We start from the raw sequence: 20,344 nt of genomic DNA, 5'->3' as shown, positions 1-20,344 counted from the left end.
ATGCCCTGAGCAAACAAATCTCTTTTGTCACAGATGAATAACGATTAAATATATTCTGATCTTTCATAGGCTCCTGACCGTGGTGTTCTTTGCCAACATGTACTGCTCAATTCTAACTATGACCGCCATCAGTGGAGACCGCTACCTGGGCATCTGTTGGCCCATGCTCTTCCGTGAGACCAGGGAAAGGAAGTCATTCGCTGTTATCGGCTGTTTGGCCATGTGGACAGTCGTCCTATCTGTCCTGTACCCATTAATGACAACCGACCTGACGTTCCACGTTCCAGAACTCGGGATCACCACCTGCTTTGACGTTCTGAAGAGGGACATGCTTCCATCGATGGAGGCCTGGGCTGCTTTCCTCCTTACCCTGTTTGTCATCCTTTTCCTCATCCCGTTCTGCATCACTGTATTCTGCTACGTCGGCATCATCCGCAAGCTGGCCCGAGTTTCCAAGACCAACCAGAAAGAGAAAGCTATTCGTCTTGCCGTCACCGTCCTAACGGTCTTCACACTTTGCTTTGCTCCCAACAACATCCTCCTCCTGGCTCACACCATCCGGAGGCTCTTCTACGGGGACTCCCTCTACATGGCCTACAAGCTGACTCTTTCCCTCAGTTGCCTCAACAGCTGCCTCGACCCCTTCATCTACTACTTTGCCTCTAGGGAGTTCCGTCAAAAGCTGAGGCAGATGCTAAGGCTGAGAACACTGAGCAGTCTGGACACAGGGAAGACAGACCCGCACCGAGAGAGCCTGTACTCTGCCCAGTATGTGTCTGGGGGACAGGGCGGAGAAAACGGCAGAGTTTCTGTTAAACAACACTGTTAAAAAACTTTGTCTGTAAAGTGAAGAGAGAGGGCAGATGACAACCGAGATGACATGTCGCAATTTCTCGTGTTGGGACAAATGACATTTCACAATAATTTCACAGGATGGAATGTTTTTGTGTGCTGTATATAGATTAACAAACTAGGACAGACGGTGCTTCTGCATTTCCAAAGTTAGGGCTCTATTCAATCAGATCTGCTTTTGCCGACATTGGCATAGCTGTTGTTTTGATGCTGTCAGAGGTGGAACTGAGTTAGAGCTGACAAATCCACAAGTCGCTCCTGGCAGAAAACCTAAAGAGGACATTGCAAGTGATTTCGCATTAACAGAAATAATTTGCAGCCTTGTTTACAAGTTTGAACACTGGAATGTGAGATGTAATTGACACCTGGTTTAAGATGATAGAATTTTGTTGAATGATTTTTCAATTTGGAAGTAATTATTTATATAAAGCCTACACTCGCTCTGAACTTCTAACGGAAGTGGGGCGGGTGTGGCTTTCCTGACAGTGATTGCAAGAGCCGCTGCTCACTAATTTGACAGCTCCAAATAGGCCCATCTCAAACCTCCCGAGTGGCGCAGCGGTCTAAGGCACTGCATCTCAGTGCTTGAGGCATCACTACAGACACCCTGGTTCAATTCCAGGCTGTATGACAACCGGCCATGATTGGGAGTCCCATAGGGCGGTGCACAATTGGCCCAGCGTCGTCCCGTCCGGGTTTGGCCTCTGTAGGCCGTCATTGTAAATAAGAATTTGTTCTTAACTGACTTGCCTAGTTAAATACATTTTAAATAAATACAAATAATAACTAATTTTCCTTTCAAAGATTCTAGTGAAAACTGTTGCTCACCTTCTTCCAACAGCGCCACCATGAGGCCAAACACAACCATACTCTACAGGTTAGCTATACTCACATCCCTGAGCGTGTGTGCCAAATTCCATGACTCTGTCAAACAGATAGATATTGTGTTCCGCTTATAGCGCCACCATGTGGTTGATCTGAGTATGTTTGCATATGAGACTTGATAGTGTTTTGAAAATGTATATTAAGATTTGTTACAGTACGAGTAATCATGTCTGATTTACAGGGTTGGGTAGGTTACTTTCTAAATGTAATATGTTACAGTTACTAGTTACCTGCCCCAAAATTGTAATCAGTAACGTAACATTTGGATTACCCAAACTCAGTAACGGAATCAGATGACAGCCCGCTTGGAGTTTGCCAAAAGGCATCTGAAGGACTCAGACCATGAGAAACAAGATTCTTTGATCTAATGAAACCAAGATTGAACTATTTTGCCTGAATGCCAAATGTCATGTCTGGAGGAAACTTGGCACCATTCCTACGGTGAGGCATGGGGGGGGAGTGGATCATGCTGTGGGGATGTTTTTCAACGGCAGGTACTGGGAGACTAGTCAGGATTGAGGGAAAGATAAACAGAGAAAAGTACAGAGAGATCCTTGATGAAAACCTGCTCCAGAGTTCTCAGGACCTCAGACTGGGGCGAAGGTTCACCTTCTAACAGGACAACGACCCTAAACACACAGACAAGACAACTCCGGCGTAGCTTCGGGACAATTCTCTGAATGTTGTTGAGTGGCCCAGCAGAGCCCGGAATTGAACTCTGGAGAGACCTGAAAATAGCTGTGCAGCAATGCTTCCCATCCAACCTTAGAGCTTGAGAGGATCTGCAGAGAAAAATGGGAGAAACTCCCCAAATACAGGTGTGCCAAGCTTGCAGCATCATACCCAAGAAGACTTAAGGATGCAATCGCTGCTAGGTGCTTCAACAAAGTACTGAGTAAAGGGTCTGAATAATTATGTAAATATGATATCAGTTTTTTTTGTTATACATTTTCAAAAATGTCTAATCCTGCTTTTGCTTTGTCATTTTGAGGTATTTTGTGTAAATTGATGAGGGGGGAAAAAATCTATTTAATTCATTTTAGAATACGGCTGTAATGTAACAAAATGTGGAATAAGTCAAGGGGTCTGAATACTTTCCAAATGTGCTGTATAGTGTATGTTTGGTAATTTATATTTACATTTTTGACGACCAACGTAATGAGTAACTTCAATAACACTGCTATCTTTTTTTAGGACACATGGAAATTCATTTCCTTTGGTGTTAATCATGCAAACACACTTTAAAAAAAATTGGGACACAGCAGTCGTGAGATTCAAACCTATAATCTCTGTTCTCTATCTATGGAATTAGTTGACTGCACCATCAGAATGGAGATAGAATGCAATGTTTTTTTTATGCAAGCTGTTAATTTGTGTCTATTCAAATAAGTGCTTGTTTCAAAGGAAACAAGCACTTATTAAGATCAGGCGTGGCCAATTAGTGGGCAAATCCGACCAACCTGAACACACTTAACAGGATAGAGGGATAAGGGATAGAGAGAGTTTTGTTGATGCTGAGAACGGAAGGTATATGTTTTTAAATTATATTATTAAAATTATTAAATGAACATTATTAAAATGTTCTCTGAACGTTACAAGTTTTCTTGTGGTTTTCTTGACATTCTGAGAAAATATAACTTATCCTACAGGTTAATGTTTTCTCATGGTTCTATTTAAAACCATGTTCTCAAATTGTTTCGAGAGTGTTAAGAAAACTTTACATCGTGTTGCAGTTACTGCCAGCATCCAGCAACTTTGCACAGCCATTGAAGAGAAGTGGGACAACATTCCATAGGCCACAATCAACAGCCTGATCAACTATGCAAAGAAGTCGCGCTGTATGAGGCAAATGGTTGTCACACCAGATACTGACTGGTTTTCTGATTCACGCCCCTACCTTTTTTAAAAAGATATCTGTGACCAACAGATGTATATCTGTTTTCCTAGTCATATGAAATCCATAAATTAAGACATTATTTATTTCAATTGACTGATTTCCTAAGATTAACTGTGACAGTAAAATCTTTGAAATTGTTGCATGTTGCATCTATATATATTTTTTCAACTGAAATAAACCACCCACATGGCAGCTTCTTGTCAATGCTGCAAGCTATCTGACCGGAATTGGAACAATTAATGGCTTCTGCTCCATTGATGTGCATGCATCATCCCCCCCTCTTCACTGGAGCAGAGTATGACAGCCACAGTAGAGGTAGATACTTTGCTTTAGAGAGAACGAGAACAAGATCACTGCAAAAAAACAATAGAAAAAACAAACAAGATCACTGCACTCAAATACGACTCAAATACCCCCTCTACCAAAGGTCCCAAAACTTGACTGGATCAATGAATTGTTTGCAGAAATTGATTAAGTCAGGGTATTGTGCAATGATAATCAAAAACCCATCCATAAGACTAGAGAAAATACCACCACTCAGCACTGTCTTACACATCGTACCTTTCCCCAGCAGATGGCAGTGTTCTTCTGTCAGACTGTAGGCTCGTACAGCTGTAGGCTCGTACAGTTCACTTCCTGTTCCTGTTAGAATTTATTCATGATAATACATAGCTAATGTATCTACATAGAGGTGGTGCTGGACTATAAATCAATTAATATTTTCCTCCTCAAACCTGACCTAACAATTGACTTAAAATCCTGTAGGAAAGCCAATAATACACACGCAAGGCTACAAGTTCAAGAGGATATTAGTATTTGTTAGGTGATGTGTCTATGGACACTTTCTGTAGTTTTTGGAAACATTTTTACGAGAGTCACTGATTCCACAGGGGAAAAGTTATAAAATAAATATGGCTATATTTAAGCAAGAAAAATGTACTGGATCATAAGAAACTACATGCACAGCTTTATTCTTAGAGAATGTCTTTTGTATTGGACATTTACTTTATGTTGCATTGTGTATTGATGGTGAAGAGGAGGTATTAATAATCAATGGTTTTTGATGACAGCTTTTGATGACAACATATTGCGTCCTAACACGAATAGTCCAGATACGTCAGTAACTGCACAAGAGGGGTTTTCACATATGTTCAAACAAATGCAATACGGGACTATTGGTTTGGAACATGTAATAAAGATCTATTGTTTTATTTGATTTACCTCATGGCCGTTATAGTATAGAGTAGTCACTTTTCTATTAGGTAGTGGATTGGTGATCAGACTCAGGGCAAAGGCATTTAGTTATGAAATAACAATGTCTTTCCGTGAGAAAATACCATTCACTTTGGTTCACCTCTGCGAGTGTCTAATTGGCTCTGTGAAGGATTGAAGCGCTGAGGTGGCACAAAGTATGTGACGATGTCTTGGGGTTGGCCTGGAAGTTATACAATTTTGCATGCTTCAAACACCTGAAACAGACTTTTCCTGCAATCTAGAGCCATAATCGGTATGCTTAATTCTATGTAAAAAAATAATAATAATTCTGCATATACAGTGCCTTGCGAAAGTATTCGGCCCCCTTGAACTTTGCGACCTTTTGCCACATTTCAGGCTTCAAACATAAAGATATAAAACTGTATTTTTTTGTGAAGATCAACAACAAGTGGGACACAATCATGAAGTGGAACGACATTTATTGGATATTTCTAACTTTTTTAACAAATCAAAAACTGAAAAATTGGGCGTGCAAAATTATTCAGCCCCCTTAAAACCTCTTGCTCCTACCTGACACGCAGGCGTCCCATCTAGACATCTGGAAATGCAAATGCGCTACGCTAAATGCTAATAGTACTAGTTAAAACTCAAACGTTCATTAAAATACACATGCAGGGTATTGAATTAAAGCTACACTCGTTGTGAATCCAGGCAACAAGTCAGATTTTTAAAATGCTTTTCGGCGAAAGCATGAGAAGCTATTATCTGATAGCATGTAACACCCCAAAAGACCCGCAGGGGACGTAAACAAAATAATTAGCATAGTCGGCACTACACAAACCGCACAAATAAAATATAAAACATTCATTACCTTTGACCATCTTCTTTGTTGGCACTCCTAGATGTCCCATAATCACTATGGGTCTTTTTTTCGATTAAATCGGTCCATATATAGTTCAGTTCAAGGGGGCCGAATACTTTCGCAAGGCACTGTATAAGCATACCTCTTGATCTGTCTGTTTTCTGACTGGTGGTTAATTTTTTAAAGAAACGTAACATGCTTCTCTGCTAAGAGTCTGGGTAAAATTATAAAGGAATGTGAGTCTTATTCAGTACATTTAATTATTGCTAAACTTGCCAACAGGCATGCCAGCTAAGAAAACACTTCAGTAAATTAGGAATACAAAGTATATTGAAAGCAGGTGCTTCCACACATGGATCCTGATTCAATTAAGCAATGCACATCCCATCGTGCTTCGTGTCAAGTATAAAAATGGTGGGCAGGCCATTATTTTAGCTACCATGGCTATGCCCCCATAGGATGACAATACCCCCATCCGCAGGGCACAGGTGGCCACTGAAATGGTTTGATGAGCATGAACACGATGTAAGACATATGCCATGGTGGTCTTAATAACCAAATCTTAACCAAATTCAACACTTATGGGAGATTCTAGAGCAGCGCATGAGACAGGGTTTTCCACCACCATCAACAAAACAATATTGTGAAAAAATAGTGTCCTATCCCTCCAACAGAGTTACAGACACTTGTAGAATAAATGCCAAGGCGCATTGAAGCTGTTCTGGCTTGTGGTGGCCCAATGCCCTATTATGGCATTTTATGTTGGTGTTTCTTTTATTTTGGCAGTTACCTGTAGCCAGTGGGTGTTTTAGCGTGTACATTTTGGTGGGGCAAACTCAAACATATTTTTTAGGATGCATTCCAGCAAAGCCACAACACAACACTAAACAATACATTAATTGCACTATAACGGTGACAAACGGTGGCCACAAACTGTCAGGGCCTACATAAAGCTGTCCCAACAGCAGATATTTATTTTCAGTAGCATGGAGTGAATCCTTACCACCGCTACACCTGGCTATCAGCAGAGCCTTGTCTGGCAGCAAAACAGTTCAATTCAGCCTATTTTACTGGCTTTTAAAAAACATTGTTTACATGGCTGACTTGCTTAAACAAATGTGTTTTCTACTTACAATTGAGATTTACAAACTATGGCACAGGGGAACGATAAGAGGAACGATAAGAGTACGTTAAGAGGCAATCCGTAATTTTGATTAAGACATTAATGAGCGAGCTAGGACGGACATAGTCAATATAACTATTTGTTCAGCACGTTTGAAATGTACAGCGACAGAATTCAGAACATGGGCCATTCTTACAGTATTCTCTCTGTTCAGAAAGTCAGAACTGTAGGATAAAAAAATGGGGCATATAAGCAGACAATGAAAGCTCTTTATTTATTTATTTAATTAGGCACGTCAGTTAAGAACAAATTCTTATTTACAATGACAGCCTACCAAAAGGAAAAAAGCCTCCTGCGGGGACGGGGGCTGGGATTAAAAAATAAATATATATAAATATAGAACAAAACACACATTACGACAAGAGAGACAACACAACACTACATAAAGAGAGACCTAAGACAACAACATAGCAAGGCAGAAACACATGACAACACAGCATGGTAGCATCACAACAAGGTTATTCAATGATTACATTTCTCTAAAACTGGCTATAGGCTACATATGCACCACCAAGTCAGAACAGTAGGCTAAGTTATGAGGGGGAAAGGGACCAAATTATTAGTGTGAGGCACATGAGCTACTTACAGCTTACTACACAACCTACACCTAGTATTACTTTCTTAGGTACAGTATACATATCTCCCTGGCATATTACAGAATTTATGCAGCACCATAATAGACATTTTTGGACTCACGTTGTTGTGCTGTGATCACTTGAATAGGAAGGTGGCGTGGCAGTCCTTTTGGGCAAATCAAACATTGTCATCAAAGTCTGGAATTCTCTGGATTTAGGGTGCTTTAAATACAACTGGGAACTCAAAAAAAGAAGGTTGAATCATGACTTCAAGAATCTTTAGGTTACAGCTCTAGAAAAATGCCTGAGTTCCCGACTTGGAATTCCAAGTTGGATGACCGTTCAAAACGTATTTTCCAAGTCGGAGCTCGTTTTTCTCTGAGTTCCCAGTTGTCTTATACCTCACTGAAGTCAGAGATTTCCCAGTTCCGAGTTTCCAGTTCTTTTGAACGCGACAGAAGTCATACTGGATTGACTGCATAGCCAAAGTATTCAATCTTTTCTTGCCCATGGTGTTGCATGTGAATATTTATCCTTTTAAGCTTGGAAAAGAGACCCTTAAACCCAGATTTGGACCAAACACCCACTGCACTGAAAAGCAGGCTAGTAATTGCTTTGCAACGCTTGCAGGTAGCCACTGATTCCTTCCAAATCACTCATTGCCAAATTAGCGAATTTCTAACTTGTTGTGTAATGTTTATGTCCAATGGCCGACGAGCATCGATATGTTTTATCTTCATATGACAAGGATCGAAACGGATTTGCCAGTAGATTGTCGACTTGATTCATGATGATTACTGCCAATGACGGCGCAACTAGAGAACATTACCAACCCCTACGCTCCATATTTTCTCCTGGCTCCCCCACCACCACAGAAAGCACTGAGCTAGGCTGTTTGTATGCAGATTTACATTGTTTGAAAACTGATATGTAACACGTACTAATGCCAAAATAACAGGCTAAACAGGTGTCGCTAAAAACAGAATGACGGGTCGCCACTGCCTGTAGTTCAACGAGCTAGCTACTATAACTTGATTGACAGCCTGAAATGGCTTCCTGGTACCTACAGTTAATTCGGAAAGTATTCAGACCCCTTGACTTTTCCACATTTTGTGATGTTACCACTGAGATCTGTATGGGATGAATGTAAGACATGTTAGAGATAGAAATCTTTAAGTACTACTCTCATTTATCTAGTAGCTGAGACTGAGAAAAGAGACATGTGTGAGAGAGTTCAGAGAACTCATACAGTGATCACTGTGAGACAGATCCATGTCTACTTCTCAGGACTGACAATTGGGATGTATGAGAAAATGCACAGCATCTCACTTTAGTATTGACTAGTGCTCTTTTTGTCTAGGAGATGGACAGAGGTTATAAAGGAGCTCTCATCTTGGATTTAGCTTTCCTATGGGATGTGACCAATAACATTTGATTTGATACACTACCATTCAAAAGTTTGGGGTCACTTAGAAAGCACATGTTTTGTCCATTAAAATAACATCAAATTGATCAGAAATACAGTGTAAGCATTGTAAATGTTGTAAATGACTATTGTAGCTGGAAACGGCAGATTTTTTATGGAATATCTACAAAGGCGTACAGAGGCCCATTATCAGCAAACATCACTCCTGTGTTCCAATGGCTAATCCAAGTTTATAATTTTAAAAGGCTAATTGATCATTAGAAAACCCTTTTGCTATTGTGTTAAAGAAGCAATAAAACTGTCCTTCTTTAGACTAGTTGAGTATCTGGAGCGTCAGTATTTGTGGATTCGATTACAGGCTCAAAGAACTTTCTTCTGAAACTCATCAGTCTATACTTGTTCTGAGAAATGAAGGCTATTCCATGCTGGAAATTGCCAAGATACTGAAAATCTGGTACAACGCTGTGTACTACGCCCTTCACAGAACAGCGCAACCTGGCTCTAAGCACAATAGAATGAGGAGTGGAAGGCCACGATGCACAACTGAGCAAGAAGTACATTAGTGTCTATTTTGAGAAACAGACGCCTCACAAGTCCTCAACTGGCAGCTTCATTAAATAGTACCCGCAAACACCAGTCTCAACGTCAACAGCGAAGAGGCGACTCTTGCTGGCCTTCTAGGCAGAGTTGCAAAGAAAAAGCCATGTGTCAGACTGGCCAATAAAAATAAAAGATTAAGATGGGCAAAAGAACACAAACACTGGACAGAGGAACTCTGCCTAGAAGGCCAGCATCCCGGAGTCCCCTCTTCACTGTTGACATTGAGACTGGTGTTTTGCTTGAGTGAAATTTCACCTTACAGTGAAATGCTTACTTACAAGCTCTTAACCAATAAAGCGGTTAAGAAAAATTCCCCCCAAAAATAAATAAAATAAACCAATATTTAAAGAGCACCAGTAAAATAAAAATAGCGAGGCTATATACAGGGGGTATCGGCACAGAGTCAATGTGCTGGGGCAACGGTTAGTCGAGTTAAGGCTGTAACAAAATGTGGAAAATGTCAAGGGGTCTGAATACTTTCCGAATGAACTGTACATGCATACACACAGTATTATTAACTGGGTGGTTTGATCCCTGAATGGTGATTGGCTGAAAGCTGTGCTATATCAGACCATATACCATAGGTATTTTTTTATACTGTTCTAATTACATTGGTCACCTGTTTATAATAGCAATAATAGCAACCCTAAGGGGTTTGTGGTATATGGCAAATATACCATGGCTATTGGCTGTATCCAGGCACTCTGCGTTGCGTCATGCTTAAGAACAGCCCTTAGCCGTGGTATATTGGCCATATACCACACCTCCTCGGGCCTTATTGCTTAAGTAGTTCCCTAAGGTGCAATACACATGAAGGCCAGTAGATGGGGAACTAGTCCCACTAATGACTGTGGGATCACTGGGGTGACCCTCTGTGAAATTAGGAATGGCTTTCACCTGTGACAAAATATGTGAGGGTCAGACTTGGCCATTGTATGTGAATGGGCTCATGTTCTGTTGAAAACAGATGTGGGCAGTAGTCCCAAGTTTTTATATAGGTGTTTGTTTCATTGATATTTGTGCCTCCAAACACTGGTACATTATTCTCAAGAACTGGGGGATTCACTATCTGGTGTTGGATATCTTGTCTATTATAGTTTACAGTGCTTTTCACAACAAGAAACAAAGAAATGCAACATTTTATATATATTTTTTACCTTTATGGCATATTTTCACTCATAAGTGTCTCAATGTTTTTGTTGTTGTTGACATTATAGTTATTGTAGCTAACAGTTAGCTGAATCCATAGACATAAAATACTTGATGTTGCCTATTACAGAAATGTCTGTAGAAGCCAAAATGTCAAGGTAGTGAAAACAAAGCCTTTGACTAGGGGAGATGTGATCCACAATCACACAACATATATCAAGCTCATCAGGACGTCAAGTGAATGATTTCCATACCATAAATACAGTATGGCCAGGTCTCTCTGGTCTATGTAGAGGTCATGGTCTGCGTCGAGCTCCCATAACTTCTAGTAGATGACATAGAAATACGAGAAGAACTCAGCTGGTTCACATACTCTTCCTGCTGCTGCTCTAGCAGGGACACATTCGGTTGGACTAATCAATTCAACAACCAACCAGTCAGCCAACCAACCAGCCAAACAATCAATTAACCAATCAATTAATAGTGACTTATTTAGCACTTTTCACTATACAGTGACGAGGAAAACCTCCCTTGATGGGAAGAAACCATGGGAGGAACCAGACTCCAAACAGCCCCTCCTCATCTGACAAATTATCCGTTCCACCTCAGAACTTCCTTCCTACCTGGAGAAATCTGTTTTTCCTGAGCTCCGAACAGCTGATCCTGCCTGTCCATGACCTGTTGACATTGTAGAATATCCTCTGGACAACCTGCAAGGTACATAACACAATGATTTAACAAGAGACAGCCTGCGTACACAACAGACAGCATTAATAGCCTCCATTATACTCAAAAGTCCACTTCAACTCATCCTCACTCACCCACAAAATAAAGATTATGTGACACCAATGCTTCAGAGTCACTCACACAATCCAATTAAGACGGAACACATTTTACATGATATTTAAAACTTGTTGAGGATAGGTGGCAGTATTTTCACTTTGGATGAATTGCGTGCCCATAGTGAACTGCATCAAACTCTGTCCTAGATTGATAATATATGCATAGTATTACTACTATTGGATAGAAAACACTCTGAAGCTTCTAAAATTGTTTGAATTATGTATGTGAGTATAACAGAACTCATAGGGCAGGCAATCTTCCAAACAAGAAGTGAAATTCTGAAAGTTGGGGCAACTTTGACATCATCGCCCCCACCTTTCCCAACAAGATATGGATCTGGAAGCACTTCCTACGCCTTCCACTAGATGTCCTCATTCAGTAGAAAGTGTAATGGAGCATTTGCTGTGAACTTTGACCTAATGGGAGGGAAAATAGTCAGTGTCCCGATAGAATGCCATTTTCCTGTGGCGCATTTCTCTGTGGGTGCTACGGCTGTTCCATTCGGCTCCAGATGAAAACGTATGATCCGGTTGGAACGTTATTGGATATATATGATAATAACATCCTGAAGATTGATTCTCTACTTAGATTGGCCAGTTTATTCGACCTGGAATATATCTTTTGGAAGTTTTCGTGCGAGTTATCTTGGACCAGCAGTCAGTTTTTGGGCACGTGAGCTGAAAGTGATAGCAAATGCAGCTACTTGGACACTAGTATTGGACATTATGGAACAAAACAACGATTTATTGTGGAACTAGGACTCCTTGCACTACATTCTGATGAAAGATCATCAAAGGTAAGGGAATATTTATGTTGTAATTTCGTATTTCTGTTGACTCCAACATGGCGGTTACGTCTGAGCGCCGTCTCAGATTATTGCAATGTTAGGCTTTTTCCGTAACGTTTTAAAAAATCTGACAGCAGTTGCATTAAGAACCAGTGTATCTTTAATTATATGTAGAACATGTATCTTTAGTCAAAGTTTATGATGAGTATTTCTGTTATCTGGCGTAGCTTTCTATAATTCCTCCGGATATTTTGGAGGAATTTCTGAACATGGGGTCAATGTAAACTGAGATTTGTGGATATAAAAATGCATATTATTGAACAAAACATAAATGTACAGTGTAACATGTCATATGACTGTCATCTGATGAAGATTTTCAAGAGGTTAGTGATTCATTTAATTTCTAATCCTGCTTTTGTGATTTTATCTTTGGCTGCGTTTTTCTTTGGTTTGGTGGTGGTCTAACATAAATATATGTTGTGTTTTCGCTGTAAAACATTTAAAAAATCTGACATGATGGGTAGATGAACAAGGTGTTTATCTTTCATTTGAGGTATTGGACTTGTTAATGTGCGAAAGTTAAATATTTCTAAAGAATATTTTTTAATTCCCTGCGCCACCTTTTCAGCCCCAACAGGTTTAACAAAACACTTTAACCTCTTTAGACAAACTTAGCGGTATTTTGGTGTGGTATGTATGTTGACTTTCTGTGATGATGTAGCGTGAGTGAAAGTCAGACGTCTCCTTCAAGAAGGCCAGGCATGTGTGAGAGTTCACCACATCCTGAACAACACACACACAGGATGTTAACAACAATCTGTGCAGCAGCCATTTGATGATTGGAAAGAGATATCTGTTGCAAAACACCAGGGAGGGATGTATTTTCTGTTGGTCGAGATTGACAGTCTTTACTGCGGTGTAGAAAACGCAAACCATGATATTGAAGTGCACGAAATCAGTATGCTTTGTCTGTCGTAGTCGGCAAACCCTCAACCTTCTTGCCCGTGTGGCATCGACAGTGCCACAAAAGCATGCTGAAGTGGAAAAGTTTATACCCATGTTTATAAACACAGGGTTGCTGCAGTTATTCTTATTTGTGGTCATAAACATTATGGAAGGTCATATGATTTTTTTTTATGTTGACAGAACATTCAGAACTCCCTCTCCAATGTTCACCAGAGGAATGTCTTTTGTTTCAATAGACCTTTTCCCGCTGAAACTCTAACACGTTCTAAAGTGAATACTGGAACAATATTCTGACCATGAGGAATGGTCAGAGGCGATCTATAGAACACTAATGTCATTTAGTTTGTTATTTTGTGATGTCATTAAAAATAATATAAAGGAAATACTGTAACTTGGAAAGTATGCCCACTACACACATGAAGTGTCCATCCTATGCTTTGTGCATGAAATATGACAAATTATGAGTTTTTGTTAAGAGAGGGATGTCATTTTAGGAGCCATAAGATAATTGTTTTACATAAACTTAGAAAAGTGACAAGTCACGCCCCTGTGTGAGGTCAGAGAGCGTGTCAGCCCGACTGAACAAATGAATTAACATGTCAGCCCAGAGACTTAGAGCTGCAGCTTACATTTAAAGGGGTCTGAACTCTGAATCTCAACCATTCTACTACTATATTAAAACCATCGTATTATGCTACTCTCATCACCCCACTGGGAACCATCGATACGGCTGGCTAGCCTATCTTCAGGAGCGAATGGAAGGAAAATCAACTCTGTAGTTCTGTTCAGGACTACACGACAAGTCACCGGATAGCGGACAACTACAGAGAAGAACAACAGTAGAAGACTTGTTGGAAACATTTTTGGACAATCAGAGCCTAACAAGCGTGCCACGAAAAGGCCCAACCCCCTTTCCAAGGCATTTCACGTAAATACATTCATAATTTCTAAATCCAAGTGGGCGGCGGTTGTGTGCAAAGTATAGGAGTACTGTAAGTGAGAGCCGTTTCTAAATGTACCAACGTTAAGTGTCTCTGTCCCTCTCTCCCTCTCCATGTCTTTTGTAGCAAGCAGCCATATTGTTGTCAGTCAGCTAAAGGCCTGTTTTTAATGAATTAAGTGTGTATGTTTATTCTGTGGTACCATTTAATTAGCTAGTAAATACAGTATATAATTAAACCAATTTGTGTTGTACTTATAAGTAAGGCTCTGTTTTTTTGCAGATGCAAGGAGGTTACGACTGTTCAGAAGGATGATATGATATGAGGTTATGATTAATAAGTTGACTATTTATAGATGTGATAAGTAGAGACCTTTTAGAGTTTAATTCGTGAGATGGCAACTCTAAAGAACCACTCTCGTGGTGCCCTAGATCCTAATGAGTTACTTGTTACATTATTAATTTAAATCGGGTAACAGTTAAACAGTTAGTTGATTAGATAAATAACAGTCCTCAGGTTAATGTTCAAGTCAAGTCACGACACTGGACCCCTCTCTGCTGGAGGAGTAAAGCATACTAAATGTTGATCTAAATGCGAAGGGGGCAGTGAAATCAAAACAGCTTCATTTTGGCCCTTGACCCTTCCCATGAGAAATTAAATTATAGAAAAACCCATAAATCACCAGGTGTGAGGAAACGGCCCAGGACAGTCACATCTACTTGGCGCCAAACCCTTCTTCATTCATCACAACGGTCAGAGCCCATTCGCTCGGCACGCAATACAAATTAAAAGGCGGATGCCAGAAGGCATCTCCTCCTGGTATGCTAACAAGTATTTTGCCGAGACCCTGACGGTTCTGCCAGAAGGAATATGAATCAGCTGAATGTGGGGCACATACGCTACACACCAGACAGGCTATACAAATGGCCAGCACAGTAATACTCACTCAGGGATGTGATCGGCACAATTTCTTTTTTAATCAAGGGGATAAAATAGACAATGAAGTTGTTTCTTCTCTGAAGGAAGTTTGGAAATCTTACATGTATAATACTACAGAAAACCTTCTCCAGGTTACTGTTCACATATGCCTCATTAATTGTTAGGGTGAAATGTGTCTTCGTTCTGAAAGATTGGGGTAATGAGTCCATTATTTCAGATGTCAGGGAAATAACCTACACTCAGGATATAATTAAACAGTTTTAATATAGCCAAATGAAATGTTCTACTAGTGAATGTGTACATCTCATTTAGGATTCCATCAGGTCTGCATGCTTTTTCAAATTTGAGAGCCTGAAGTTTATTTTTCTGTTCAGTAATTGTCGTTTTATAGCTTTTTCTAATCCATTCAACTTCTCATAAATTTGGCATTGTTCTGTGTTTGCATCAATTTGCATGGTGCTGAAGATTAAAATTAAAATGGGTTGACCATACAGTATCAGTCAAAAGTTTGGACACCTACTCATTTAAGGGTTTTTCTTTATTTTTACTATTTTCTACATTGTAGAATAATAGTAAAGATGTCAAAACTATGAAATAACACATGTAATCATGTAGTCACCAAAATTGATTCTTTACAGTGGCTACCCTTTGCCTTGATGACAGCTTTGCACACTTGACATTATCTCAACCATCTTCATGAGAAATGCTTTGTCAACAGTCTTGAAGGAATTCACACACATGATGAGCACTTGTTGGCTGCTTTTCCTTCACTCTGCTGTCCAACTCATCTCAAACCATTTCAATTGGGTTGAGGTCGGGTGATTGTGGAGGCAGCCATCTGATGCAGCACTCCATCACTCTCCTTCTTGGTCAAATAGCCATTACACAGCCTGGCGGTGTGTTTTAGGTCATTGTCCTGTTGAAAAACGAATGATTGTCCCACTAGGCGCAAACCAGATGGGATGGCGTATCGCAGCAGAATGCTGTGGCAGACATGCTGGTTAAGTGTGCCCTGAATTCTAAATAAATCACAGACAGTGTCACCAGAAAAGCATCCCCACACCATCACACCTCCTCCATGCTTCATTGTGGGAACCACACATGCGGCGATCATCCGTTCACCTACTCGGCGTCTCACAAAGAGAAGGTGATTGGAAGCAAATATCTCAAATTTGGACTCTTCAGACCTAAGGACAGTTTTCCACCGGTATAATGTCCATTGCTCGTGTTTCTTGCCCCAAGCAAGTCTCTTCTTCTTTTTGGTGTCCTTTCTTTGCAGCAATTTGATAATGAAGGTCTGATTCACGCAGTCTCCTCTGAACAGTTGATGGTGAGATGTGTCTGTTACTTGAACTCTGTGAAGCAATTAATTGGGATGCAATTTCAGAGGCTGGTAACTCCAAGGAACTTCTCCTCTGCATCAGAGGTAACTTTGTGTCTTTTTTTCCTGTGGCGGTCCTCATGAGAGCCAGTTTCATCATAGCTCTTAATGGTTTTTGCGACTGCACTTGAAGAAACTTTCAAAGTTCTTGAAATCTTCCGGATTGACTGACCTTCATGTGTTAATATGGACTTGGTCTTTTACCAAATAGGGAATACAGAAGATATATCGTATACAGAAAATAGACCTTGTTACAACACAAGTGATTGGCTCAAACGCATTAAGAAGGAAAGAAATTCCACAAATGAACTTTTAACAAGGCACACCTGTTAATTGAAATGCATTCCATGTGACTACCTCATAAAGCTTGTTGAAAGAATGCAAAGAGTGTGCAAAGCTGTCATCAAGGCAAAGGGTGGCTACTTTGAAGAATCTCAAATATAACATATTTGGATTTGTTTAACACTTTTTGGTTTATTACATGATTCCATGTGTTATTTCATAGTTTTGATGTCTTCACTATTATTCTACAATGTAGAAAATAGTACAAGTATAAAAAAACCTTGAATGAGTGTCCAAACTTTTGACTGGTACTGTATGTCTGTAGGAGTCTATCCTGGTGATTTGCGCCTGCCTGCCAGAATGACTCTTCGTGTAAATGGTGTGTTTTTAACATTCCAACATAACTTGACACATCTTTATTGAAAACCATTACAGTTAACTGGTAGATGGATGGCGTAATTTGCTGAGCAACCATATCTCTTACCTAATGGGAGACAAGGCCGGCGGATGAGTATTTATAAGGTCTAGTTAGGCTTTGCTTACTTTAGAAGGCGCTAGTGTTAGTGGGTGCTGTGTTAGCATCGGCGGCTAACAGTATGTATTTATGTCCTGTCTATCTCTCTTCAGGCCCAAGTGAAAAGCGAGCAGTCCGTTGCCACGGCACTGAGTGAAAGCCTTCTAAAGTTCTCTACTTCCCAAGGCGTCGGCCCAAAGCCAACGTTAACATCGACAGCCTCATTTTCAAGATTTTTTATTTATTTATTTATTTCACCTTTATTTAACCAGGTAGGCAAGTTGAGAACAAGTTCTCATTTACAATTGCGACCTGGCCAAGATAAAGCAAAGCAGTTCGACACATACAACGACACAGAGTTACTTACACATGGAGTAAAACAAACATACAGTCAATAATACAGTATAAACAAGTCTATATACGATGTGAGCAAATGAGGTGAGATAAGGAGGTAAAGGCAAAAAAAAGGCCATGGTGGCAAAGTAAATACAATATAGCAAGTAAAACACTGGAATGGTAGATTTGCTGTGGAAGAATGTGCAAAGTAGAAATAAAAATAATGGGGTGCAAAGGAGCAAAATAAATAAATACATTAAATAGAGTAGGGAAAGAGGTAGTTGTTTGGGCTAAATTATAGGTGGGCTATGTACAGGTGCAGTAATCTGTGAGCTGCTCTGACAGTTGGTGCAGATCTAAAAAATATTTTCCAAATTCCCCAGTGAAAGGGCCACCTTTGAGGAGATGGAGCAGGTTGCCAAGGTCAGATGGTGATTTGTATCGCCGGAGCTCCACAGCCACCCAGCAAATTGTTTTCATTAGCTCAATTAGCCCCTGGTTTTACCAAAGATTTTTTTCTCTTTCTCTTAACCCTTGAAAATATTATCTCTGTCCCCTCTCTTAACCTCTTAACCCCCCTGTCACAGGTATGTGACCACTGACCTGAGTGGAACCTGAGTTGAGAAAGAAACGTCAGCCAGGTTTTGTCAGGGAGTTCTTTGAGGGAAACACGGCAATTATCAGTGGGAGATGGGCCATTCACAAAGCCAGTCATCCCGGGCAGCTCAACTGGACTCGCTGCTATATCACTCACAGCCCAGGGAAATGCTGTGTCACATTTTGATCATGTTTAACAATCTTCCTGGACTCCATTAAGCTCTTTAGGTGGGATCAGAGCAATGACGGACAGCTGTTTGTTTAAGAAAGAGAGAGAGAGAAAAATAATCTGATTTAGCTCACCCTATTGAAGGATAATGTAGAGCACTGAAGAGGGTAGCTGGACCATATTTTGTTTGACACATTTCTATTACATGTGACCTGTCAAGGATAGTAAAGTGATCTGACATCCCAGAAGAGGAACCTTATCTAAAACACTTACCCCTTCTCATCTCTCTTTCTCCAGGTGTGCGAGTGTCCTCTCTCCTGGAAAGCTCCATTGTTCAGTTCTGGAGGTGACAGGACTGGCTTCGTATCCGTTCACAAGTTTGTGGCCAAGTGGAGAAAGTAAGACAATGGTGCTTCTTGTACCCAACCAGCCACCCCATAGTCCCATATTATCTTGTTAACAACTACGAATAGCCACATGTGATGGTCAAAGCTAAGGCAAAGCCTACACAGGTGTCTTTCTCTAATGGTTTGTCTTTTTATTTTTTTATTTAAGAAAACTGTTTTTTTTTTAAACAGTGGGAATGGTTGCATGTATGAATGGATGTATGGTCCTTTTCTGTGTTTCTCTTGGACACTAAAGTAAGGACCACAGGGCGTGTACTATACTCTACTGGACTGTGCTCTTGGTTGTGTGTTGTTGTAAATGTACTGTTATAATAACTTGTAAAGCCTCTGGAGAATTTGTCAAATGGCCTCTGACGTTACCTCGTGGCTCTGAGGGGGTTTAAACTGGAAAGATCCATTATGTCATCGTCATTGCTGTCACACTGAGAATGTTGCAGCATCAATTCAAAATCCTAATTTCAGAATGTATTAACCTGCACTGCCACGCCAAATGTGAATGATTTCAAACTCGGTCTGAAATGTCCTCTGAACGAGAGAAACCCTGAAACCATCTGTTCCCTCTTTCCTTCCCAGAACGCTGCAGACCTGTCACGGTGATGTGTCTACGTTTTTCGACCTCTTGGCCAAACCTGGCTGTAATTTCCTGGAACAAGAGGACTTAATTCCATTCCCGCAGGTACAAGAACACCACACAGCCACCTGGGAAAAGAGGGATTCTAGCTTGGGGAGAGGGGCTGGGCGGAATTACTGGGAAAAGCAGAAAAGAGGGAAAGGTTTGTTTGTGACTGGGCAGGTGGGAAATAGGTATTTTGGGGCAGGACAGGGTTATTATGACTTAACATGAGGACTTCATTCCATTCAGTGGGGTTTTTAATTTAACATTTCAAAATTGATGGAATGTCAACAATCGTGGTAACCGTAACATCTATTGCTCCTAAAAACTCTCTACAGAATGCTATGGTAGCGATGCTCGTTAACTGTACCTTGAGTTCTAAATAAATCACAGACAGTGTCACCAGCAAAGCTCCCCCACACCATCACACCACCTCCTCCATGCTTCATGGTGGGAACCACACATGCAGAGATCATCCTACTCTGCATCTCACGAAGACAAATTTCGACTCATCAGACCAAACAACAGATTTCCACCAGTCTAATGTCCATTGCTTGTGTTTCTTGGCCCAAGCAAGTTTCTTCTTATTATTGGTAATCCTTTAGTAGTGGTTTCTTTGCAGGAATTCGACCATGAAGGCCTGATTCACGCAGTCTCCTCTGAACAGTTGATTTTATTTAATTTAATTATTTTTATTTAACCTTTATTTAAGTCAGTTAAGAAGAAATTCTTATTTACAATTGCCAGCCTACACCGCCCAAACCCGGACGACGCTGGGCAAAATGTGCGTCGTACTATGGGACTCCCTATCACGGCCGGTTCTGATTCTGTGAAGCCTTTATTTGAGCTGCAATTTCTAAGGCTGTAACTCTAATGAACTTATTCTCTGCACCAGAGGTACCTCTGGGTCTTCCTTTCCTGTGGC

General features: G+C 40.5%; 1 protein-coding gene across 4 annotated transcripts in view; it reads left to right on the top strand.

The window, feature by feature from the left end:
* Positions 1–20,344, top strand: part of p2ry8 (P2Y receptor family member 8) — a 46,825-nt gene that overhangs the window by 4,421 nt on the left and 22,060 nt on the right. For 2 of the 4 annotated variants that reach the window (XM_029630930.2, XM_065011599.1), the window contains one exon: positions 70–3,826. In XM_029630930.2, the coding sequence (XP_029486790.1) occupies positions 70–829 (760 nt within the window). In that variant the 3' untranslated portion in view covers positions 830–3,826. Of the gene's footprint in view, positions 1–69; positions 3,827–17,410; positions 17,570–18,696; positions 18,798–19,379; positions 19,483–20,344 lie in introns of those variants that run through there. The other 2 variants (XR_003860222.2, XR_003860221.2) reach the window with 2 other exon arrangements.

Source organism: Oncorhynchus nerka, linkage group LG3, assembly GCF_034236695.1.
Source record: "Oncorhynchus nerka isolate Pitt River linkage group LG3, Oner_Uvic_2.0, whole genome shotgun sequence".
Classification (NCBI taxonomy): domain Eukaryota; kingdom Metazoa; phylum Chordata; class Actinopteri; order Salmoniformes; family Salmonidae; genus Oncorhynchus; species Oncorhynchus nerka.
This window is presented reverse-complemented; position numbering and strand designations above follow the sequence as displayed.